Below are 23,323 nucleotides of genomic sequence, written 5' to 3'. Positions count from 1 at the left end.
TTGCATGGCCCATGCTTCTTCTTCTCTTCCCTTCGATCTGCCGTCAAGCTTGCAAAGTACCTTTGTAGAAGCCTCTCCTGCCCTTGCAGTGATCGTACAGGTAGATTGCAGTGCTGACGGCCTTTCGAGTTCGCCACAAGTCTTTCTGGTCTGCTGCACCGAAGAGCAGCAAATCTGCTCTGTCGTCTTTCTGGATCGCCAAGCGTGTCTTGTGCAGACTCGATCCACCGACACCGATCGCTGCTTTCGCGCGGGTACTGACGCACTCGTAGAGTAGCTCAGTATCTTGTGCAGTGCCCGCCTGGTGTACACCCACTGCTTGGCTTGCGAGGCTTAGCGGATCGCACGACCCCTGAGGTGTGAATGCGTTACCGATGTTATTCACGCCGATACAAGTATTCAAGCCATATTGCTTGACAAGCTTCGGGACATCAAGAGTACCGCGAATTTCAGGAGTTTGGCCAGTACGCATCATGAAGAGGTCACTTGTCGGAAGGCCAACGAATGAGACTGGCAGATCGGCATCCTTGATGGCTCCAGCAAGCTCGACCCATTCGCTGTCGTTGAAAAGCGTAAGTCGAGTACAATGACCAAGTACGATAGTTCGATCTTTGGTCTTCTCGTTCCATCTTGTCGCTTGCAGGGTATCAATAACATGCCAGATCAAAGGTTCATTCTCAGGATCAAGATTGTAATCAAGGTGGAAATCCAGATGTTTGTTGTACTCGATTGACAGTTCGACCATCCATTCGACATTCTTCTTCATCTTCTCTCGATCAGTCTCGACATAGGGAGTACTGCCGATTGCTTCTACTTCGTCATTGCCGGCAGCTCGGCGCATGAGACTTCTGATCACGCTTCCATCTTCATCGCTCTGCGCGGGCGAGAAGAGGGGAAGCTGAGCGAAAGCACACAGCTGGACGTGGCATATCTTCTCTCTCGCTGCCTGCTTGCGTAAGGCTATGCCGGCATCTAGACACTTTTCACCAACACCAGCATCGAGCTCCACGAATGCTCTCATGTGCGTTACGCCAGCAGCAACACTTTCGTCGACGACTCGCTGGCCTCGCTCGAGCAGATCATCGTGCTCGAATTCTGACTTTGCCTGACCCGTCAATGTCATTGCTTCTTGAAAATCTCCTTTCTCGATATTGAGATGAGCATATTTGGGATGAGATAGCAGGAAAGCCTTATCAAGATGAATGTGGGGGTGGCAGAGGGATGGAGCTAGCAGAGCACTTGCACCGTTGATGCTGTTCTGTGCATTCTCCAGCTGGTATTCTGCAGGGACAATCTTCTCGATGTTCTGATCGCGAATGCGTACATTCCATAGACTGTCTGGCTGTGTTTGCGGTAACGATACATTGTGGATGTCGATTGCTGCTTGCGGATCACCAATGCCACCAGCATTCTGTATTCGAGCCATCTCCGCGTCGATATCGATACCGTGGCTCTTCAAGAAATCGCCAGCCATTTGGAAGATAAGCAAATGTCATAGTAGTGTAGGAAAGACGGTACAAAAGGGCGAGATGTCGTTTGGCTTGGTCAATGCTTCCTTCCCAGACGTCATTGGGTCATCGAAAATCCATTGGACCATTGCACCGACTGTTTCCACCTTCATCCCGAACACATTCGACTGTTCTGGGCATCGAGCATACAATTAATTGCCGTAGGACGGGAGCGATGGCTACTATACTGGCGCCAGCAAAGTCGGCGCTGTCGTTCCAGGGTCTGCGACTTATCGCCCGAACATCTCCTTCGACGTTGAGAAGAGCTCTGTCGACACTACCAAACAACGAGCACATCGTATGTTGATGTAGTGCATGTACGCGTTATGGTGACTGATAAGTAGCAGTACGTCCACGAGCAACCCAGCATACCTTCGAAGCCATATCTCCTGTCATACCTACCCAATACACCGCCCATTGCATCGCTAGCCATTGGCACAACGACCAAGATCCCACCCACGACCGAAACGCTAGAAGAGAACCATGCCTTCTTCGACATACTACACTGGGTCATCAAGGACAATGCATACAAAGACCCGGATGTCATTGCACAAGCTGGGGTCTACGCCTCTCAAGCCGGCTCTGCTCTAGGCAGTGGAGGCGTGTTCTTCCCACAACATCAGCAACACCAGCACAAGAGACGTGATCGGGCTAGCAGACAGTTTGGCGGAGGCGGAGGCTCAGGTGGTGATGGAGCAGGCGGTGCGAGTGCTCAAGGTGGCATTGGAGGCGCAGGACGAGGAGGCTACATTCACGTCAGTGATCAGCGCTATCCACCGGACTATGGCCGTGTCGCGTATCCCGAGGACATCCTTGGTAGCTTGGAGATTGATGGCAAGGGCGAGTTCGTCGACGGTACTGGGCGCTACCAGAAGAGTGGGACATATAGACCGATCACGAAGGAGGGCATACTGGGCCTAAGTCCTTACCTGCGGGAGAGGCTGGTCGAGAAGCTAAAAGAGCTCGATGCGCAAGCAAGACAGAACAATTGAGTGAAGCTATGATGCCTTCGGTGCTACGGTATTAGCTCGTTGCGGCGTTGCGTGTTGGTCGGTCAGTAAACGTACCTCATGGTATCGTCCTGGCTCCACTCATCGAAACCTTCCACAGCATTGGAACTTCTCCTCCTACGGGATTCTTCGGCTCCTATTAATGATGCGCACCAACACATGGGACACCCAGCTTTCAGGCGCGTGCTTACTCTCATCTGCAGCTAGATTATCGCTGCCACTGATCAGCTTCACCACCGTACAGCTTCAGTATCTGCACTGGAAACCTTTCAACTCCTCGACCTCATACCGCGCTGTTGCTGATTCGCCGCCCTTTGACACGGAACAAACCCGACGCAATGCCTAGATGGCGCTTATATCCGACTGCGGGATTGGCCATCCCGAAGAAAGACTCTTACGACCGCAGTCAGCTCATTGCACCACACTTCGCGTACACTCCTGAGCTTGTGCCAGTCGACCTTGCATACGACTACTATGGCACGCAACACCAATCTGTTATATGGAAACCGATCACTCGAGACATCGATCGTCAGGCTCGCGGGCTATACCGCAAGCACGACCTCCAGTTCAGTAGCTCGAGCAAAGCTGGGCTGTATATAGCGGGCGACAACGAAGATTTACAAGACCAAGCCCGCGATCGTATGATGCTGCTGGTAATTGAGCTTGCGGGATCAGACTGCCGTCGATGGCAGGACATAGATGAAGACGTGAGAGCGATTATCAAACGCTTGGAGAGACACTGCGGGCGGGACCCTGGAGTCTGCGTGCGATACTATGTGCATCATACTCTGACGGCACGAAACGAGAGACGTCTAGCAAATCCCGTACGCCATCCCGAGCCTCCACTATCGCCGCTGCTCGATCCGTACGGACACGACCACCCATCAGTCAGGAAGGATCGACGCCTGTGATTTACCTGCCGCGAGAAGTCAAGCGGTATATTATTTGCGGCAGATGACGAGAGAAGAACATGACGAGTACCTTGGGGGTAGGCGTGTCGCAGATCCGTGAAGTTCGGTGGCTGTCTCCACCACATCCAGCGTCAGATAATGTATAATCGATGTGCGGTAGCACACTCTGTGGCTCATCTATTCATCCGTGAGGTTTTAAAAGTGTCTGTCTAGATCTACTCCATGTCTCATGATTCCCATCATCACACCCTGGTCGCCTTAACCAACACCGGGATCATTCCACCCGTCGGCAACTTGAACTCCCTATGCCCAATAACCCTCAAATGGCTCGCAATAGCCCCCGAATGAATCGTCAAACTCGTGACCATCTTCCCCTCATGTTCCTCGAAAATCTCATCAAGAAGTTCCGTCGTCCGCACATCATGCTCCTCGTGCGTCTCCCGATGATCTGGCAACCACAACTCATCCTCCTCCCTGAACCCCTCCTCGAACTCCCAGCCAAGAAAGTGCTCGCGAATATAACCCTTCGTACTCCGTCTATCACACGTATGCACCCCCAACACCTCCCTGGCAAGTTCCTTGATAACAGGCTTAAACTCCTTCCCCTCTGGCAGCGCCAACTTCTCAAATGTGATACTCGCAGTCTGCAAACATCTAAACATCGGACTCACCACATACGCCTCTGGCGCTGGCATGTTTGCCCATGAGATTTGCGTGCCCATGAAGTTATGGGCTTCTAGGGCCTGGGATTCTCCGACTTTGGTCAAGTGTGCGTCGCTCCAGAATAGTTCTCCGTCGCCTTCGAGTTTGGACCAGTAGTCATCCCAGAGCTGTGTGCCGTATTTGGACTCGGCGACGTTGTGAAAGCCTTCGCCGTGGCGGCCGAGGTAGAAGAGTTTGTAGGAGGAACCCTCTGGGGCGGCGGAGTTGAGGTGGGTGATGAAGCGGCTGAAGCGGAGCCAGTCGGAGTCGTGGGCTGTGGCTGAAGTGTCAGAGGGATAGGGCTGGGAGATGAGGCCGAAATTGTGTTTCATCTGGTCAGGTAGGTCAGTCTAGGCAGGAATGGGCGATGTGATCAGAGGGACGTACGTATTCGAAAGTGTTCCAGTCAGTCTTGGGGTCATCTTGGAGGAAGAGGCCGTGGACGACTTCGTATTTGTAGAGCGGTTTTCTGGGGTGTGTGCTGCCCATACTGTCGTCTTTTGGGGTAGACCAGATTCCAGACAGAAGGAACCAAAGGGTGAGCAGGGCGATAACGATTGCTGAGCTATTGTTTGGTGCGTTAGAATAATTGGGAAAGCAATCGAGGTGGCGGATGTGATACCTACGTTCTGACGGTAAGCTTTCGCACTTCGAGGTTTCGCGACCGATTCATGCTATCATTCTATCGAGAAGACATTGTGTTCCAAAGGACAAAGTGAAAGAAACAGAAGTATGGCGAGTCTTATGCAAGCCGAAGTGAGGTCGGTGAACAGTAATTGGGAAGCGACTTCACGTGGAAGAATATACAAACACTGTGGGTTACACAGATGGCAGGGACTTCACTCACAGCATGCATTGCTAGACTTTACACTAGCACTGGGAATAGGTGGTCGTGGTACATCGCTATAATATAGAGAGAACCAACACGTAAGATACCGCCGTTGCGTACAGCAGTATTCTGCTACCGCCTGACACACAAATCACTTCTTATAACCCACTTCTCTCCCTCTGTAACCTCTCTTCCTTCATGTAGCATACAGTCTTTGCCATGCCGATGCAATAGTGCCATGCCAACTTCAAGCTCTGCTATGATCGGCGGAGGTGTGGCCTCGCGCTTGTTCGGTGGGTCTGGGTAGAAGACTGTCTCGCCGCCTTTGCAACCTGTCGCGGAAGAGCTCAAGTATAGCAGGAGAGTCCAGGTAGTCTTTGCGGGTATGGACTCGGGAGTCGCTGATGATGGTAAGACTACACTGTTCGAATCGTCGTCTGCGCAATATCAGATTCTGCATACTATGCTGCGGCATGCGATAGAAAGCTTGTACTGACAGTGCTGATCGAAAAATTGCCCTTTCGAATACCTGTAGATGCGAATATTGCTGTTCAAGCCTGAAACCTCACCACCCCACAACTCTCGCCTAGCGGTATCTGATAGCCCCACTCCTTCGATCACGGCTTTGCTTACAAGATCTTTCAAGGCAGTTCCTGACCATAGCTGTTCGGCAAAGTTCGGATCGTCGACTTGAAATCTGTCGTTCACGCGCACGGCATCTCCTTTCTTGGGCTTGCCCGGAGTGGTCGTCAGTTGGAGCTGAGATAGGAAGCCGACATAGCTTTTACAGAGGCCTGCTGTCCACAACCTGGGAATCGTGAGAATCTGATCTTGTAACAGCACTTCCAACGCGAGATCTTCGGGTGGTAGCACAGGCTGCATATGTGGCCATGCTGGCGGCTGCGCGGTTTTCGTGCCCGGTGCAGGAGTTGTAACTTTCTTTGCGGCTTTACCCTTCGGAGCCATGGCGACGGTATCAGCGCCTCAGCGGTCGCAAGAAAAATGCTGCTTGGCTCGCTCGCGCTTGCACCAGAACCAGTGATATGTCACGAATTACCTGAGTCTTCGCGGGAAGCTGGAGAGGTGGATCGCGTCGCGGCTCTCGAATATGGTGTTCGTCCCGACCCGGTTAGTTGTTGCTGGTCAGCAGTGTTAGCAGAGTGGATGCATAGCTTGTCACTAATCAGCTGGAACCGTATTGGCTTCCACGACGCCGGTGAAAGTCTCATAGCAATGAGTGCAGGCGCGCGTTGTGCTGCGCGTAGACTCGATCGTTGCTCGTGCTTCGTACTCTGCCTCTGCCGTCGCGGATGCAGTAGAGCTGATATGGCAGACGCTATCGGCTCGAGGCTGGAGCACACTTTTCCTGCTTTTGATTTTGAGGACCTGATTAACTGGCCCGACGAAGACGCTGGTCTGTTCTCGGCTCGTCGTCATGGCCGCGACGCATCATTCTAGGCCGCTCGCTGACAGATAGTGTAGATGATACCTTGGACAAAGTCGGCAGCGACGACGAGCCTCCCAAGATCGACTCGCCCAGATGGTCAGGAGATAATTCATCCTTATGCTCCTTTGGGTCGCCTTGCACGGAAGATGTCGGCGCCAGAAGTCTAGACTTCATACCGAGAGCAACCGAAGGAAAGCGCGCTGGGAGCGCCGCCGCGACAGGAGTTGCAGATGGAAGTCAGGACCAGGCCAGAGAGAGAAACGTGAAAGGTATGTCGAAGCCGCGGCGACTACAAGCCCGAGGCCGTTCCTGCTGGGAGAGTCGAAGACGCGAAAGATTCTCGACTCACCAGTGACACGGCCCTCTTGTATGTTCACAGCTTGATAGCAGAATATCGTCGCATTGCCACGTATCACTAAGCCCAGTGCCATCTTTCGAAGACACGCTGAGGACAAAGTGTATCGGAGCAGGGACCAATGCAGCACGGACGAGATAGCGCGTTTCCAGCATCCATCCCAACAGCTTGATTGGACCATTAGCCGCGATCGGCCTCGCCTCACCGACAAAGTTCCAGGATGGCGGCATAGCATGCTAACGTCTCCTCTTGCACAGATCACTCACTTCATTCACTCACCGCAGATCAGCAAGAACAGAAGCGATTTCGCGCCGCGGGACTTGTCAAGCCTGCCGCCTGCACATGCAGACCGGACTGTCCCGACCCGGCATATCTTTGCAAACAGCAACGTGAGACACTTGAGAAACGACGCAAAGCCGAACAGCAGAGACAACGAGATCGAATAGTAGCAGCCCTCCAAGCCGCCAGGAAAACCGTTCCGTACATCACGATTATTAGAGGGAAGCGCAAAGACAATGACGCTGGTCCTTCCCAGGCACCACAAGCGATGGAACCCAGCGGACCCGGCGTGCTTGCCGCGCAGCAACCCGACCTCGACCTGTTCTCTCGTTCACCACCACCGGCACCACCGGCACCTTCCGCAGTCACTGAAGCGGTGGCCGAGATGACAATGCCTGAAGTACAGATAGCTGCCACCAAAGCGCAGACCCCACCCTCACTAGCCCTGCCTCCACCTCCACCGCCGCATTCACAATCGCCGCCAGTCGCGGAGACCACGCATGTGGCCGAGCACATGTCGCTGCCAGACACCCCCACGCGAGTCACCGACCACGGTACGCTAAGCAACATTCGCGACACCAACGGCCCAGTGCATATCGATGCTCCTCCACCGACGACCGACAACCTCGCACCTGACACCGACAAGGACAACCTCTTCAGCAACGACGATGACCTCTTCAATAGCGACATTGCTATACCCAGGGCTACAAGTCCACCCAAGCTCGGAGAAATAGACTTTTCACAAGACAGCTACGGCGGTCACGATGCTCCCAACGAGGAGACTGTGGAGATTCCCAACAACAGTGACGAGGTGTTCGGTATCGCCAGCGTACCAAGCGACGATGAGGATGACCAACACGAAGGATATGCCATGCTGCGATTTAGCAACAGCTACTGTGTCATCACCTCGCTGAATCTGATCATCCAGCGCGATGCCACATACCTGGCAGCATACAGGGCCGAGAGGAAGAAGGCGAAAGAGGAAGCAAAGGCGCGTAACGCACTCGCTGCCTACCAACAAGAGCCTAGTCAGCCTTCACAACCTGGGGATGACGATCGTTTTGGCGAAGATCTCGAAGGCCGTCCACAACAAGGATTGCTAAGCAGCTTCAGCGAGCAGGGCGGACCTGTGGCGTTCGCCATGGATGATCATCTGTCGTCATCAGACCGCCGCCGACGCAGGAAGAAGGGCAATTCGTCTTCAGCCAACTCAATTGCCCCGCGCGACTTATACACGCTGCCGGAGGACGAAATCCAGCATACCGAGCCAGTGCCAGTGAACAGCCGACCTGATTCCCATGAGTGGGCCGCTTTGCCTGTACACCCAGCAAGGCCGGCGGATATTACTCAAATCTCGAGAGAACATCTCATCTTCAGCTACAACCACTGGCACGATGAGCAGTGGATACTGCGGATCGTTGGCAACGGCGCAGTCGTCAACGAAGTGTATTACACCAAAGATCAAGAAATTGCGCTGCAGCATGATGACGAGATCTGGATTTCCACACTGAAGTTTAATTTTGAGCTTCCAAGAACAGAAGAAGAGGAGAATGAAGATCTCCTGGACGGCGTCGAAGCCGGCACGTCCCCAGCGACAAGTCGTATCCGTCGAGCTTCAAGCACTGCAGATGCAGAAGAGAGTGAAGAAGACAAGCGGCCGAAGGTCAAGCTCAAGCTCAAGAGGCCTAAGAAGCCCACTGAGCAAGAGCCCGAACCAGCGAAAGCCAAGAGCGCCGCCAAAGCCAAGGGTAAGGACAAAGGCGAGAAGTCAGCTGGCAAGGCGAAGGCCAAAGATGTGCCAAACGGAGAAGACACAACAGGCTCGCCTGAAGTTACCAAGAAGAAAGACAAGGGTAAGAAACCAAAAGCTGCTGCACCTGAGAATGGGGCAGAATCAGCCAAGGAGCCCAAGCCCAAGCCTGAACAAGCCTCGCCACCGGTGGTGCCAATCAACCTCGAGCCAGGATCTGTTCTTGCGGACTTGGCTCCGGAGCAGATGCCAGAGAAACGCAAAGGTCCTGGTCGGCCTCCCAAGAACGGCCTCTTATCCAAGCGAGACGAATCAGGCGTCAAGCGCAAGAGGCGAGAGTACGAGCGTCGCAATGAGCCCATACCCGACCTTAACACACTGCTTGCAGAAGTACGACATGAGCAAAGGCAAAGAGATCTTCAGGCCAAGGCTGCAGCTCGTGGTGAACAGCCACCGGACCTACCGATGCCTAGCATCGAGTCCAGTGCTAGACCCACGATCGAAGGTGGTGCTCAAATGCCGCCACGGGACTCTCAAGGCCAGGAAAGTCAGACGCCGCTGCCCAACGATGCAATGCTCGCTTTCGCGCAGGCTCGACCACGTCAAAGGTCCCCGTCACCCATTAAGCCCGAAACTGAGTTCACGGAAGAAGATTTGAAGAAACCCAGCATGACGTACATCTACATCATTGATGAGATTCTCTCAAGCATCGAGGGCGGTCAAGCTGATCTGCAGACGATTTACGACAAGATTCAGAAACGATGGCCGTACTACAAGTATCGGGTGGGCTCTATTGGCTGGCAAAGCAGCGTAAGGCACAACCTGCTGTCATGCGAGCGCTTCGTTGATGCAGGCAAAAGTGGCAAAGGAAAGTTCTGGCGCATCAATTTTGATCATCCTCTTGACAACAAGAAGCGCAAGTCACCTCCACCTCCAAACCGTCCAATGCAGAACGGCCAGATGCCGCCACCGTATGGGCAGCCTGGATACCCTGGAAACTATGGACAGTCGAATTGCAATGGTCAACAGCCTTACAATGGGCAGGGCAACTACTACAGCCCGTACCCGGGTGGTCCCAACGGCCAACCGCCTCCAGGTCAAGCGCCGAACGGTCAGTATGGTGGTCCGCAAGGTGGTCCGTCACCACACCAAATGAATGGAGGCGCCCCCCATCCACCTCCGCAGCCAGCCGAAACGCCACTCACGCGTCAAGTCAACGCGATCATGAACTTCCGCTCACACTGGTTGGCTGGACATGCGATCGACTCACAAGAGTACAAGTCGAGGGAACTCGGGTTCGTACGTGCGGTTGGGTACTACTCGTACGTCACCTCGAACGGTCAAGGCGATCGCGTAGACTTGGTCCCTGGCGAAGACCTGCTGGAGCCATTTCCCTCGATGAAAGCAATCTTTGACAGATTCTTGTCGGATACAGCGGACGCGGCAGCAGCAGCGCCTGCCAATGGAAATGCCCCGTTAGCAAATCAGCAGCAACAGGTAGCGCCTCCTAGACAGCAGCAGCCTCCTGGACAGCAGCCTCAAGGTCAGCTGACCCAAGGTGTAGCGCCTCCTACCCAGCAGACTCAGGGACTGCAAACTCAAGGTCCGCAACTGCAGAGTCAGCAAGCTGTAACTCAGCATCCTCAGGGTCAGCCCGTTCAGGCCCAGCAACAGCCCCAAGGACAACAACATCTTACGGGTCAGCAACAGCCTACTGGTCAGCATCCCGGCCCAAATCAGCCACAGCAGCCATTCCCGCAGCCACCACCAGGCTCACAGCCATCGTTGCCTCGAGAACCTTTGGTAGGTATTGTACAGCCGCCGCAGTCTCGACCGAGTGGCAATACTCCACCAAACGCGATGCCTCCACCAGCTGGCACTCCTCAAGCCACAACCAGTGCTGCGGCAATGGCAGCGATGGCACCACCCGTTTCTCAACAGGTGACAGGAGCCGTAGGCACCGCGGGCCAGCCAGCACCCCAGAGCCTGCCGCCTACTGCAAATGGCATCATAACGCAGACTTCAGGTGCAGCGATAACTCAAACCCCTGCCGTTGATGCTAGTTCTCTTGCTCCGACCCGGGGAAATGACCAAAGTCTTGCAGCAACGGTGCCAATAGACCAAGCTTCGGAACGCGCGACAATGCCTTCCACCGTTGCGGCTCCGTCGGATGGACATGCCAAAGCTGAAAATCCGGCCCAGGATTCGGCTTCCAGCGTGTCAACTCCTGTCACTTCGACTGTCGCTGACACCACCACCGGTAGTAGTTCAGCAGCTACGGTGAACAGTACGGCTGCTCCATCTGCAGCTGTTACGTCCCCGGCGCTTCCTAAGGCGGACAGTGCAGCGACATCACCGCTAGCACCTGAAAACTCCGAGGCTCAGTCTGTGACTACGCCGAGTACGGAGCCCAAGGTGATTGACCTTGAAGCACCAGACCCTGTACCGCAGGTGGCAGGTGTCAAACGTGCCGCTGGGACTGACGAAGAGGAGGAAGACGATGTCAAGAGACAGAAGACATCATAGCGTGATGTTCTGCCCTCTGGCTATCGTTACTGGAACGGTGCGACTTGATGAGGGACGTTTTGTAGGCCTGGATGGATAGGCGCAAATGATTTAGTACTTGATGTTAGCGATGGCGTTGGGCAAGGGACATGATAGACGCCCTCGCAAAAGTATTGTGTGTTGTTTGACGAGCGAGGTGTCTGGCGTAGGGTAGCTGAGCTGTCGTTCATGATAACTGCTTGGAGGATCGCAATCACTGTGAGAACTGTGCGTGCTTGGCATGGAAGAGATGAAAGGATAGACTTGTGCGGCATTTACTGCCTGAATGAATCATGATCTTGGTCATACTATATACCATCCCTTTCGCCCATCAAGCTGCTGGATCAACGATGATTTCACCAACTTCTGCTCTTTAACATCCCAGTGTCGGCATTGTCCAAGAATGACCACAGATGAAGTCGTGACCATGGTGCTCGGACTGGTTTCAAGGGCACAGACTATCCTGGCTCTTCAACGTCGGCCTTCGTCAGCCATCCCGGCTTCCAATGTGAATCGCAGGGTATACATAACACGAACATCTTCCTGCCCTCGACAATCAGCATTGGCTCAACGGTTGCGCGGTCTGTACCTGCACGAACGCCTGGAGTTCGAACACCTAAGCGAAAGCACGGAATGAGTGCTTCGAGACAGGGTTGTGTTCTTCAGACCATTGGGCCAATGTCGGTTGTTTTGCTGGCTGTACGCCTTGACTTTCTACCCGAGTGTGACACAGAGATTGAACGAACGGAGGTCAACATACATGGCCAGCGACCTGGTTTCAAGGTGCATTTTCACGAAAGTGCTGCTATCTCTGGCGGATCAGATTGGTTCGATCATCATCTCACAGCGGCAAAGCCTCTAAGGTCTTCATACGTAGAACTTGGCGGTCCTGTGAGGTCTGTGTCTCAATCGACGTTCCGGCTGATGAAACGACAGAAATCTAAGCGACGAAGCAATGTCGATTGTTCTGTCGCAGTGTATGTGATTTGAGCTTGAAGTGCTCTGTACTCAAGTATCGTTCTGCATTGACACGTGCTAACAGTCTTTGGATCTACGGAATCTTAGCTCAAGTTGCACCAGTACCACGTGGGTCACTAGCTATACCACCTTACGAAGCCGACACAGGTCTTACTCGTCAGGTAGGTCCTACTTCTGTGCCCAGGTACAATGCAGTTGCTGCGAGTACTGCCGCTTGCTTTTTCGGAGGAAGTTATTAAGGAGTCTGTGGAGCGTGTGATAAGCATGGTCTCGAACAAGGATCGTCTGGCTTGTGAGAGGGCACTGATTGTTGAGTCCGCTTGTGCAGCCTAAGATGTAATAGTGATACACCGTCGGTGGATAAGTTATGGGTAAAGTCGTCTAAACCTTCGGTCGTGATATGGCGCACTCCGAAGCTATGGTAGCGGCCACGTGGGAAGTCTCCGACGCCAGTATGAGCTACTGTAGTGTTGGCAGCCTGAAGTTGCAGCGCAAGTATGATGTCTTTCATCTGGCGTGGAGCTGTTCGCGATGTCTTCTGGTGGGTCCGTCGCCTGATCAGTGCAGTTTCCTGGCCGGTACTCTCGAAGCTGGTAGTGTAGTAGCTTGCAACACGTGGGGAAGCCAGCTGAATGCGACCTTGCTCGACAGTCTCCTCTTCATCGAGGCTGGAGCTGTCCGTTGAGTTGTGGACTTCCCGATCGGATCTACGGATAGCATGTTCAAGGCACTTTCCTCAAGCTGTTGTAATGTTCTCCCAAGCCAAAGCCGTGCTTGTAGTAGCCCAACCACATGGCCTTGCCTGTCGTCTCGCTGCCACTCTGTATCTTCTCGACGCGTCCAAAGTCCTGCAAGACATTGATATCGATGCCATACGTCTTCGCCAGTGCCATAAGCTCGAGCTGCCCTCCCCACTCGCCAGTATCTCGCACCTTGTGCAGATACTCCGGCAGCGGCTCTTCCAGGAATGGGACAAAGTCATCCTGATGCTGACTGATGTAATCCGCTGCCTTTGCTCGCACAGTCTTGTATGCGAGGGCTGGCCAATCGTCTGGTGCGGCGCCCAACGGGATATCGAGTTGTTCGAGCTGATCTGCTACGGCTGAATAGAGGCAGTGGCCATCTGCGCGTATCTCTTTCTCATGCAGCTTGTGAGACTTCATGGCTTCGAGCATGCGGCTTCGCTCTTGCTCCTTAAGATCTGGCATATTCTGGGCTTCCTCGTCAGCTTGGCGAGCGGCTTCCTCTTGCTCTGCTGCCCGTCGCGCAAGGCGGTCTTTCTGGCGATTGCGTTTCTTGCCGGGTTGTGTGCTACCGTTCTGTTCTGCTTCCTCTGTCGCTGCCGGCACATCCTCTGTGCCATTCTCCTCCACCTCCTCGTCCACCTTCAGCGTCCGGTCGTCCATCTGCTCAATCGGCAACGCCTCCCCATCGACCTCCCCGCCCTCAAGCGCAGCAACCTCCTGCGCCTGCTTCTCCCTCAACTCGGCGTCCAACCTATCACACTCATCGTTGACGCCCTTCCTCGTCTTCTTACTCGCCTGCTTCTTCTTCTGCGTGATCCGACTCTGCAGATCCCGCTGCTCTTTCCGATGCCGCGCCTGTAGTTCCTCCATCCGCACCTACCTTTGCTTTTCGTACGCCACGTCGCGGAAACAGTCGATCGCACAACTTCCCAACTGGCACTCGTCCCAAGCGATAGCTCCTGTTTCTACTAGTGTGCTGCGATGCAATGCATGAGGATCAGGCACATCCCGAGGCCGCCACAAAACGATTGTGCCGAGGTCTCCGAGGGCAGGCACCGCGGGTCCGTGGCACGCAAGGATGGAAGCTGCAGCCTGCCGAAGCGGGCGGGTACGAACAAGGATTATTTCGACACCAACGCCACTGGGTAAGTGGCATCTTTTCGTGCAAACTCTCACTTCCCAGCAGTCTGCGTCCACATCGAGACTAGAGCGCCTACTTTTGTTCTGAGCTTCCATGTTGGGAATCTCAGTAGTGTTCGCGCTACATCCCGCTGCCTTGGCAGTTCTGCAGGTGGAACCGTGGGTGTGACAACGCTACTCTACCAACGCAGGACAGTGGATGCTGCAGGAGACGGTGTGTTCTGCACAGTCTTCCATGCGTATCGCCTTGCTGATATATGCTGGGAGGCTATCGAAAGTTTGGTAGAGAAGGGACTGTGGTCCGCGGGGGTTTTGCTGATGCAATTGGAGCGGTGGTATGCTGGTGAGGGTGCTAGGAGAATGGTTGCGTGTTCAACATGCAAGATGTGTATCGTGTCTTTGCAGTATTTGCACGTAGCGAAGGATAGGACATCGCCAGCTGATGGAGCTGAGCACGTGGGAAGGAGGCTGGCTTGTTGGCAGTTCCGTTGGGTCGAAGTTTCGCGGCAGTGCTGAGAGACGATCGGGAACCTGAAGGTAGACACTTGTATTCAGCAAGATGATGGCGCATAGAATGGGAGCTGAAATGGTTGGTGCAGAGAGAAAGAGACTGTCATGTCTGTACAGCGACTGTGGTATCACTCCTAGTTCGTCCTCCCATGATCAAAGCAGCACGCCTCTGTTATGCATATTCCCATAATCCGACTATATTTGCTCGCCAATCGCCAATCGCAAAAGTGAGCGTGGAATGTACAAACAATGTTTAGTACGTAAACCTCATCAAACCTGGGTTGAGCACCACAGGCAAGAAGAAATGACCAACAACGATCGTGGCAAGTGGGTAAATGGCAATGAAAGTGTCGATCCTCCAGAAGTAGGGAGCGACAGTCGCAAGTACGGCCATCATTGCCGAGCATCCAAAGCAGAAAATAAAAGTACCCTTGAAATTCTTGATCAAGCGTGGCACTTCCTGGAAGAAGGTTGTATCTGTGGCTTCCTTGCTCGTTGCACCCCATGTCATGTCGATGCTGAACAAGTGGGAGAGGATGGCTTGCGAGACGTGGAGCGATACACCACCCAAGAAGATCGACAAGAGCGGGATCCAGGAGAAGTTCTCAAGGAGTGCTCTAAGGAAGCCGCATTCGCCGAGACGGTAGCGGAGAACAGCGAGGGCAACGTTTCCAAGACCGGAGAAGACAATGATGATGGCAAAGTAAATCTTGAAAGAGTCGATGTAGTAGTGGTCGAGAGCTCCGTTGAACCAGCCGATCAGGAAGTAGTTGGCGAGTGTCAAGAGCCAGGCGGAAGCGAGAGCGAAGTATGTTCCGATGTAAGCCATAATGGTGAACTTTGATGGCAGTGGCATCTTGGATCCGATGAATTTCAGGAAGAGCTTGGTGAAGGGGCCACGGGTTGGCCAGTAGCGAAAGGGCTGGAACATGAGCTCGGAGCAACCGTAAGCGTACTTCTCCCATCTGGCAAGTTCGTCGTAGACGGTAAGCGAGACACCCTCCTTGAAACCATCGCCTTGGTATGCGCCAAGTCGTACAACGTAGCCGGCAGTTTGAAGTCGCAGAGCCATATCGAAGTCCTCGGATACAGTGTTCTCGGACCAGAACTTCTCGCGAGAATCAAGTTCACAATCGTAGCCAATAGCTTGGACGGCAGCCCAGCGGAGAACAGCGTTGTGGCCGACAAAGGGCGCAACGTCACCGTTGGCAACAGCGAATCGAATGGCAATGTAGATGAGGTTGGTGAAGAAGGTGATTCCGCGCTCAAAGTAGGAGTCAGTGACGTTCATGACACCAGACGAGTATTGGATGATGGCGACCTGTGGAGATTGCTCCATTTCGGAGACGGCGTCGAGGAAACAGTCGGTAGGCACACGGGTATCAGAGTCGATGATGAGGATGTAATCGCCCATACGGATGTTGCCATCAGCCCAAGTGCGGCCTTTGTCTTCATCAACGACCTCAGCGAGGGCGTCTCTGTAAGCACCTGCCTCGTCTTCTTGGGTCCAGCCAGGTGTGCGAGTAATGACCTCGAGCTTCTCTTCAACCCTGTTGCTGGCCCAGAGAGCGTAGTTCATGTTGGAGGCTTTCTTGAACTTCCCGCGTCGAAGGAACGTCTCTTCGTCCTCGGCTGGCTTTGGGTTGTGCTTTGGGCGGGCGACCCAACCAATGTTGTGCTCATCGTAGAAATCCTGGCGGGCGCGGGCATCGTCCTCGGAGATGAGCTGCATACCATCATCGTTGACGAAGATGTTGGCAGTGCCGCCTTGCATTTCGTAGGTCGAGATGGCGGCCTTAATGGAGCGAACAGTAGGCTCGATGACAGGTACGAGACCTTCTTTGTAGACGGGCATTTGGATTGTGACATGTGGCAGGGGACTGTTATCTCTTCGAAGACGCTTTGGCTTGACACCCGAGTAGAATTTCGTGTTGGTGTTCATTTGCGCGATTGGACCGATGATTTGTGCCACATTGCCGACGAGGGACTGGAAGAAGAAGAGTGCGATCCAGATCTGAAGCGGCAGGACAGCGATGAATGCCACTCGGATGTAGTTGCTGTCGACATAGGTTTCGGTAGCGACCGCCTTGAAGCCGAGTCCCAAAGCCAAGAAGGTGAGCAGCAAGGTCACGCCAGTGATGAACGGCTGGTAGAGGACGATACGGCGAGGTTTCTCGACTTGACCGCGTTCGACAACCTCTCCGTCCTCGTCCAGGACTTCGGCGACGTTCACACTCCCCTCCTTTTTCATGTCCTCATCTTCTGAAGTCTCATCCCAGATCATCTCCATGAGCGACTTCTCGATCTTGTGCGCACGGTCGAGAAGGTGTCGTGGCTCATCATCCCAGACAACGAGGAGGCCGCGGTCGGCGATGAAGGCGGCGAACTGATGCTTCTGACATCGGGGCAGGTACGAGATGTCTGGCAGAACCTGCAGACGCAGGCCGTTCTTCAGTGGAACATATGGTCGACTGTTCTTGTGGAGGAAGAGCTTGATGACTCTGGTGTTGACGGTCATGGCAACCTGGAGGAATCGTCAATGATGATCAATTTTGACTTGTCAGGCATGAACTTACCCTGACGTTAAGAGTCTCAACGGCCTTGAAGAAACCATATGGCTCATCCACGATGTCACCTGGACAGCATGTGTACTGTCCACGGGTCTTTTTGAGAACAACACCCTCGTCGATGCCACCAGCAGTCCAGAGACGTTCCATCTGCTGTTGGTAAAGCCAGTTGACCATGACATCGCACTTGATTTCACTGAGATCGTCTGCTTGCGAGTTGCGGTACTCAACGCCGGATGGGTAGAGAGATGCTGGCCTTGACCATGCTGGTGTAGCTGTGCCGGAGGCCGGTGCGGCTGTTGGAGCGGTGGCCGACTGCTTCTCTGCCATCTCGGTGACAGCATTCTCCTTTGGCTCCTCCTTCTTGTCCTTCTTGGCGGGCTTCACGTAGGATAGGAGACCCATGATGTTGTTTCCCGAAGGATCGGTGTATGTATAGCGTTGCTTATCAAGTGCTTAGGTTCCGTCGTCCCTAGTGAGTGTTCGGGTAGTCAAGATGCTGCAATGCCCCGACCAGAGAATAATGAATGCGGGTCGGTAGTAGTGAGGGGACCCCTACTACAACTCTGAACGAAGACACAAAGGCCTGACGTTGGGGATAGTGGCAGCACAGCGAGCAACGGCTGGGGAACAGTCGTGACGGAAGGGAGGTACGAAGTGGTGTAAAAGACCGCGGCCGTGGATCGACTGTCCGTTACACTCACGTTGAAGGGAACCTACAGGGTCTCTCGTGCATTCGTGGATGGTGTCGGTGGTGGCGTTGATCGCTGGCGTTGTCTAATTCGCTACACCTTGCGTGTGTGCCCCTGATTTGTCGTTGGCATTGTCTGCGCTGCCGACCGGGCAGATATTGAGTTGAGCCAAACTATCGAGAAGAGCGCTATGCACGAGACTCGAAAACACCCTGTACCCATGTCAACGGTTCCAAGCTCGTGCGGTAGAGACCAGCTTGCCAGCATCTACTAGAACGCCACATCTTTGGTCGACGCCGGCGAAGTTTCGATTAGGAAGTAGTTCCTGGGACACAACGTGGCACCTGCCAGGGCCCAGGTAGCAGAGAGAGCGGTCCAGGTGTTGAAGATCTGCAGCGCGCTGTGGATTGTGCACGTTTCCGAGCACTGTGAGAGCGGCGCTTGCTGTACATGCATAGCGGCAACTCTGTCATAGCACTTCAGCACACCTTCCCATGCCAGTCCACTGCAGGTCGGATCACGCCTTCTGTATGCGGTGCTATGTCTGCCATGAGGTAGAGGCATTGCTATTCCTTGTTCCGTCGGCATGTAACGGTGCGACTTGACGCGGCTCAATGAAGCCACGGGCCAAACTTTGATCGCCTCCTAGAACTAGGTGAAATGGGATTCTCGCGACGCCGAATCTGCCAGCACACGGCGAAGAGAGCGAGAAGCTGCAACGTAGTCACATGACGGATGGCTGCGTCGAGGTGCTCTTCCATGGAGATTGTGCTGGGCCCAATGTTTGCGGTGCCATCTCTATCCAGGCGCGGGTAGTTGCAGCGCGTAGGCGAAGCTGTCTCAACAGCAACAGCAATCTACGCAAGCCGGCGGTTCTTCATCTTTCTCCTCATCGGGCCGAGACTAGCCGGCTTGAAAGCGAGGGGAGTCGTGAAGACTGAAGAGGTGTTGTCGAAAAGGCCTGCCGACCCTTGCCGCAGCAGTACCATGGATATGTTTTGCGTCGCATGCCATCGTGCCACACATCTGAGACCGGAACCAGACCAATCCGATCTACAGCACCCACGGCACCCGTCGATGCGCACAAGCGTACACGAGCGCCCCAGACAACAAGCATCGTAGCCACAATATGGCAGAACAGGGAGGCGTGACGCAATGTCGTGTCCATCGCCGCTTGACTCGTCACGGTACCAAGAATCGGATTTCACCATCAGCTTCTATTTTGAGAATCGATCTGGACCGCTGTGGATGTAGGAAACATGTCTCATCGTGAGAAAACTTCCAAGAAAGAAGATAATCGTATAATGCAGCTTGACGCAGCTCCTTTCTCACAGCAACGCCGCGGGCCCAGTATTCTCCAACAGCCCTAGACACCTCATGAACCCCTACGCCACCTTGTACAAACCCCGAAAGAACATACGAGATCATCCCTCCGATTCGGAGATCAATCCGCCAACCTGTGTTATAGTCAGTACCGAGTCAATGACATACGAGTGCTCTCATCCTCACCGGTATGACACCATCGTGTCTATGCGATGCGAGTTCGTCGAGAAACTCCGGAGCATCACCTTCTCTGCGTTCTTGACCTCCTTCGCATCGCTGTCTCCCCACTCCAGCGGCACCTCACTGTCCGCATCCGCATAGACCAACACATTGAACGTGCAATTGCCATCCAGCATGGGCAGAAACGACACACTCGCCGTAATCTGCCTGAACAACGCCTGGATTTCTGCCTGCACCTCGCCCTCTGATTTCTCCTTCTCCACTGGCTGGCCCTCCTCTGCCACGGGCACAGAATTCTCCTTGTCGCCACTCGCAGTAGCGCGCTTCTTCTTGCTCTCGTCCTGGAAGATGTTGACATCAAACTGCCACCTCTCAACGTGCTCGCCTGTCTCCTTGCTGGTGACAACAATCACGAGTTTAGAGATCTTCGACTTCTGCATCCATTTACTGAGTTGGGACATGATCTTCTTGACGTAGACTTTGACTTGGTCGTCGATTGAGACCATCATATTGAGGCCATATTTCTTGACGGGCGCGAAGTCTTCTGGTGGGTAGACACCGCGTTGGAAGAGGATGGTGTTGCAGGCGAACTCGAAGAACTCGGTGACGAGTTTGGAGCTGCCTTTGAGTTGGAGTTTGTGGGTTTGGGCTTTGTCGGATGAGGATGCTGATTTTGTCTTGGACGAGGTCTTCTTCTCCGATGGTTCTCGTGCTGAAGGCATTTTGGCGCGATGTGGTAATGTCCCTGGTGGTGTCGCTGTCGTGAAGTTGGACGATTTCAATGTGTACAGCTCATCTCCACGGCAACCAAATCCAAATCTTAGTCAGCGACTTTTTCGACATGTCCCTCCCCAAGAGCTTGATCGATCCATCACACGACTATGAAAGTAGCGATCACTCATGCGACGATGTTTCCTGGCGACTAAGAGTATCTTTGGACTCTCGAAGTCCATCACTCCTTCCTATGCTACCCCATTCGCTCGACATGCCTTCGATACCCAATCCCTGAGCTCGACAGCTCGACGATTTGCCATAGCAAAAACCCAGGTCACTGCATTGGAGGAACGCATCTCGAAGATCCCGATCGAGCGCTTCCGCAACTTCTGCATCGTTGCTCATGTTGATCATGGCAAGAGCACGCTTAGTGACCGGCTGCTGGAGTTGACAGGGACGATCCAGCCCGGCGGCAACAAGCAGATTCTGGACAAGCTGGATGTGGAAAGAGAGCGCGGCATCACAGTCAAGGCACAGACGTGCTCTATGATCTACGACCACAACGGTGAGGACTATCTCCTGCACTTGGTTGACACCCCTGGACACGTCGACTTCCGTGCAGAAGTGAGCAGAAGTTATGCCAGCTGCACCGGAGCGCTCATCTTGGTCGATGCATCGCAAGGTGTACAGGCGCAGACTGTGTCTAACTTCTATCTCGCCTTTGCGCAAGACTTGACACTAGTGCCCGTGCTTAACAAGGTCGATCTACCGCATGCGGACACCAAGAGCGTTCTCGAGCAGCTGCACGATACCTTTGAGATCGATTCAAGCAATGCGTTGATGGTATCGGCGAAGACCGGTCTGAACGTATCGAAGCTGTTGCCGACCATCGTCGACCAGATCCCTGCACCAACGGGCGATGAGAATGGGCCGCTGAAGCTGCTTCTGGTAGACTCGTGGTATGATAACTACAAGGGCGTGGTGCTGCTGGTGCGCATCTTCGAGGGAAGAGTCAAGCCTGGAGACCGTCTTGTGTCCTTCGCGACGAACCTGGAGTATATCGTGGGCGAAGTGGGAATCATGTACCCGCTCGAAACACCGCAGTCGTGTCTGCGAGCTGGACAGCTTGGCTACATCTTCTTCAATCCTGGTATGAAGCGCAGTAAAGAGGCAAAAGTCGGAGACACATACACCACTGTTGGCAGTCGCAACAAGGTCGAGATGTTGCCTGGCTTCGTCGAGCCGCAGAGCATGGTTTTCGTGGCTGCATTTCCCACCGACCAAGGCGACTATGCCAAACTCGAGGACAGCATCAACCAGGTTACGCTTAACGACCGATCTGTCGTAGTCACGAAGGAGAGCAGCGAGGCCTTGGGCGCAGGGTGGCGCCTGGGCTTCCTCGGCACTCTCCACTGTTCAGTGTTCGAGGATCGTCTGAGGCAAGAGCACGGTGCGAGCATCATCATCACACCGCCTAGTGTGCCCTTCAAGGTCGTCAAGAAGGATGGTACGGAAGAGATCATCAGCAATCCTAACAAGTTTCCAGAAGGGCAAGAGATTCACCAGCATGTTGCATCACTTGAGGAGCCATACGTAACAGCGACCGTGACCACCCCAGAAGAGTATCTCGGCAAAGTCATCGAGCTGTGCGAAGGAAACCGTGGCATACAAGAGAGCATCAGCTTCTTCACCTCTACTCAGGTCATCTTGAAGTACTTGCTTCCACTAGAGCGTCTGGTCGATGACTTCTTCGGCAAGCTCAAAGGTGGTACGAAGGGCTATGCTTCGCTTGACTATGAGGACGCTGGATATCGTGCCGCTAACATCCTCAAGCTTCAGCTGCACGTCAACAAGGTTCCAGTCGATGCTGTAGCAAGAGTAGTGCATTACTCTGAAGCTGAGCGCATCGGCAAACAGTGGGTTGCGAAGTTCAAGGAACATGTTGATCGACAGGTATGTGCTGCTCCGGAACAATCGCGCCAAATCAGTTGCTGACGACTCTTGACCAGATGTTCGAGGTTGTGATTCAAGCAGTCGCCGGCAAAAAGGTGGTAGGACGTGAAACGATTAAGCCTTTTCGTAAAGATGTGCTGCAGAAGCTACATGCTGCTGATGCGAGTCGACGCAGGAAACTGCTGGAGAAGCAGAAGGAAGGTCGCCGGAAACTGCGAGCTGTGGGCAACGTGGCCATTGACAACAAGGCATTCCAGAGCTTCCTGGCCAAATGAACACTCCTCTCATCGCGCTTTACCCATACGTATTCCCCGATATCAGCTGTTTGAGGCTTTGCCTCTTTGCTTCCTCCTCGTGCGACACTACCGAGCCTCGCGAACCATGTCTTCCAAGCCAGATGACGACCGCGCACACGAGCGATGCGTAATATGAGAACCTGGTCCATTCGTCAGTATGTACTGTACGACAGACGGGCGCTGTACCTACGCCGTCGATGCCACCGCTGCATACAAAACTGGCTTGATGCCACCCGCAAACAACTTCGGCTGAATGTTGGCTCGTAATATGATCAACACTCCCACAGGCGTGAGACCTGTCCACAAGACCGCCTTCAGCACTTGAAGACAGAGGTAGAACCGCGGCGTAAGACGGCCGTGCCACCAGAACTCTGCTTCCAGCGGCTCAAGGCAGAAGTTGACGAAGAGCAAAGCTAGAATGATGGCGAATCCACTGTCATATGATCAGCATAGCATTCCGTCAAGGCATCCTCACGAAACACACACTGGGACAGGCTGACAGGCAATGATGTCCAGAACAGCTTACCCCATCAACATCAAATCGGCAGTCAAGAAGAGGAGGTGTGAAGCCCAAGACGACCAGAGGAAGAACGACGCAATGCCAGAGTGTCTGTACATATCGGCCAGCGATACCGGACTCTCGAGAACACATCGATCCGCCGGCGAGAGGTACGATGGGTACATGAAGCCCTCGATAACTCTCCTAACCGCCCAACAGTATCGCACGCTGCACGTCGAAAGTATATCTGCGAAGCTCATACCGCACGATACCATCGCCTACGACCTGCGCATACGATGGTTGGCCTGAGAAGAGGCTCGACGCTGTACTCTTGAGCGCCGTATGAGTAGGCGCCCGCTGCGGCACAGAGTTGAACTTTATGCCCACGTC

The 23,323-nt window shown here is 53.9% G+C and overlaps 10 protein-coding genes across 10 annotated transcripts; 4 read left to right on the top strand and 6 right to left on the bottom strand.

Moving 5' to 3' along the window:
• Window positions 1-43: 43 nt before the first annotated feature.
• On the bottom strand, window positions 44-1,474 carry CLAFUR5_04500 (Cytosine deaminase; the record flags this gene model as incomplete). The annotated part of the gene is made up of 1 exon (XM_047903648.1): window positions 44-1,474. The coding sequence occupies one exon, from the start codon at window positions 1,472-1,474 to the stop codon at window positions 44-46; it is 1,431 nt and encodes a 476-aa protein (XP_047760381.1).
• A 74-nt stretch (window positions 1,475-1,548) lies between these two features.
• CLAFUR5_04499 (uncharacterized protein) lies at window positions 1,549-2,500 on the top strand (the record flags this gene model as incomplete). The annotated part of the gene is made up of 2 exons (XM_047903647.1): window positions 1,549-1,806; window positions 1,856-2,500. The coding sequence occupies 2 exons, from the start codon at window positions 1,549-1,551 to the stop codon at window positions 2,498-2,500; spliced, it is 903 nt and encodes a 300-aa protein (XP_047760160.1).
• A 356-nt stretch (window positions 2,501-2,856) lies between these two features.
• On the top strand, window positions 2,857-3,429 carry CLAFUR5_04498 (uncharacterized protein; the record flags this gene model as incomplete). Its single annotated transcript, XM_047903646.1, has 1 exon — window positions 2,857-3,429. One exon carries the CDS (start codon window positions 2,857-2,859, stop codon window positions 3,427-3,429), a length of 573 nt encoding a protein of 190 aa, XP_047760161.1.
• Window positions 3,430-3,671: 242 nt separating this feature from the next.
• On the bottom strand, window positions 3,672-5,926 carry CLAFUR5_04497 (putative phosphoglycerate mutase; the record flags this gene model as incomplete). The annotated part of the gene is made up of 4 exons (XM_047903645.1): window positions 3,672-4,463; window positions 4,519-4,696; window positions 5,130-5,397; window positions 5,458-5,926. 4 exons carry the CDS (start codon window positions 5,924-5,926, stop codon window positions 3,672-3,674), a joined length of 1,707 nt encoding a protein of 568 aa, XP_047760167.1.
• A 360-nt stretch (window positions 5,927-6,286) lies between these two features.
• On the top strand, window positions 6,287-11,317 carry CLAFUR5_04496 (uncharacterized protein; the record flags this gene model as incomplete). Its single annotated transcript, XM_047903644.1, has 3 exons — window positions 6,287-6,374; window positions 6,443-6,676; window positions 7,020-11,317. The coding sequence occupies 3 exons, from the start codon at window positions 6,287-6,289 to the stop codon at window positions 11,315-11,317; spliced, it is 4,620 nt and encodes a 1,539-aa protein (XP_047760168.1).
• Window positions 11,318-13,035: 1,718 nt separating this feature from the next.
• Window positions 13,036-13,929, bottom strand: CLAFUR5_04495 (OTU domain-containing protein 2; the record flags this gene model as incomplete). The annotated part of the gene is made up of 1 exon (XM_047903643.1): window positions 13,036-13,929. The coding sequence occupies one exon, from the start codon at window positions 13,927-13,929 to the stop codon at window positions 13,036-13,038; it is 894 nt and encodes a 297-aa protein (XP_047760165.1).
• A 1,033-nt stretch (window positions 13,930-14,962) lies between these two features.
• Window positions 14,963-17,681, bottom strand: CLAFUR5_04494 (uncharacterized protein; the record flags this gene model as incomplete). The annotated part of the gene is made up of 2 exons (XM_047903642.1): window positions 14,963-17,233; window positions 17,286-17,681. 2 exons carry the CDS (start codon window positions 17,679-17,681, stop codon window positions 14,963-14,965), a joined length of 2,667 nt encoding a protein of 888 aa, XP_047760166.1.
• Window positions 17,682-19,412: 1,731 nt separating this feature from the next.
• On the bottom strand, window positions 19,413-20,193 carry CLAFUR5_04493 (Mitotic spindle checkpoint component mad2; the record flags this gene model as incomplete). The annotated part of the gene is made up of 2 exons (XM_047903641.1): window positions 19,413-19,425; window positions 19,478-20,193. The coding sequence occupies 2 exons, from the start codon at window positions 20,191-20,193 to the stop codon at window positions 19,413-19,415; spliced, it is 729 nt and encodes a 242-aa protein (XP_047760911.1).
• A 178-nt stretch (window positions 20,194-20,371) lies between these two features.
• On the top strand, window positions 20,372-22,413 carry CLAFUR5_04492 (Translation factor GUF1, mitochondrial; the record flags this gene model as incomplete). The annotated part of the gene is made up of 2 exons (XM_047903640.1): window positions 20,372-22,138; window positions 22,195-22,413. The coding sequence occupies 2 exons, from the start codon at window positions 20,372-20,374 to the stop codon at window positions 22,411-22,413; spliced, it is 1,986 nt and encodes a 661-aa protein (XP_047760164.1).
• A 19-nt stretch (window positions 22,414-22,432) lies between these two features.
• Window positions 22,433-23,208, bottom strand: CLAFUR5_04491 (uncharacterized protein; the record flags this gene model as incomplete). The annotated part of the gene is made up of 3 exons (XM_047903639.1): window positions 22,433-22,574; window positions 22,625-22,867; window positions 22,961-23,208. 3 exons carry the CDS (start codon window positions 23,206-23,208, stop codon window positions 22,433-22,435), a joined length of 633 nt encoding a protein of 210 aa, XP_047760162.1.
• Between the last annotated feature and the right edge of the window lie 115 nt (window positions 23,209-23,323).

The sequence above is a fragment of the Fulvia fulva genome, chromosome 4 (assembly GCF_020509005.1).
Source record: "Fulvia fulva chromosome 4, complete sequence".
In the NCBI taxonomy this organism is placed as follows: domain Eukaryota; kingdom Fungi; phylum Ascomycota; class Dothideomycetes; order Mycosphaerellales; family Mycosphaerellaceae; genus Fulvia; species Fulvia fulva.
Note: the sequence above shows the minus strand (reverse complement) of the source record. Positions and strands in the feature narration are given on the sequence as shown.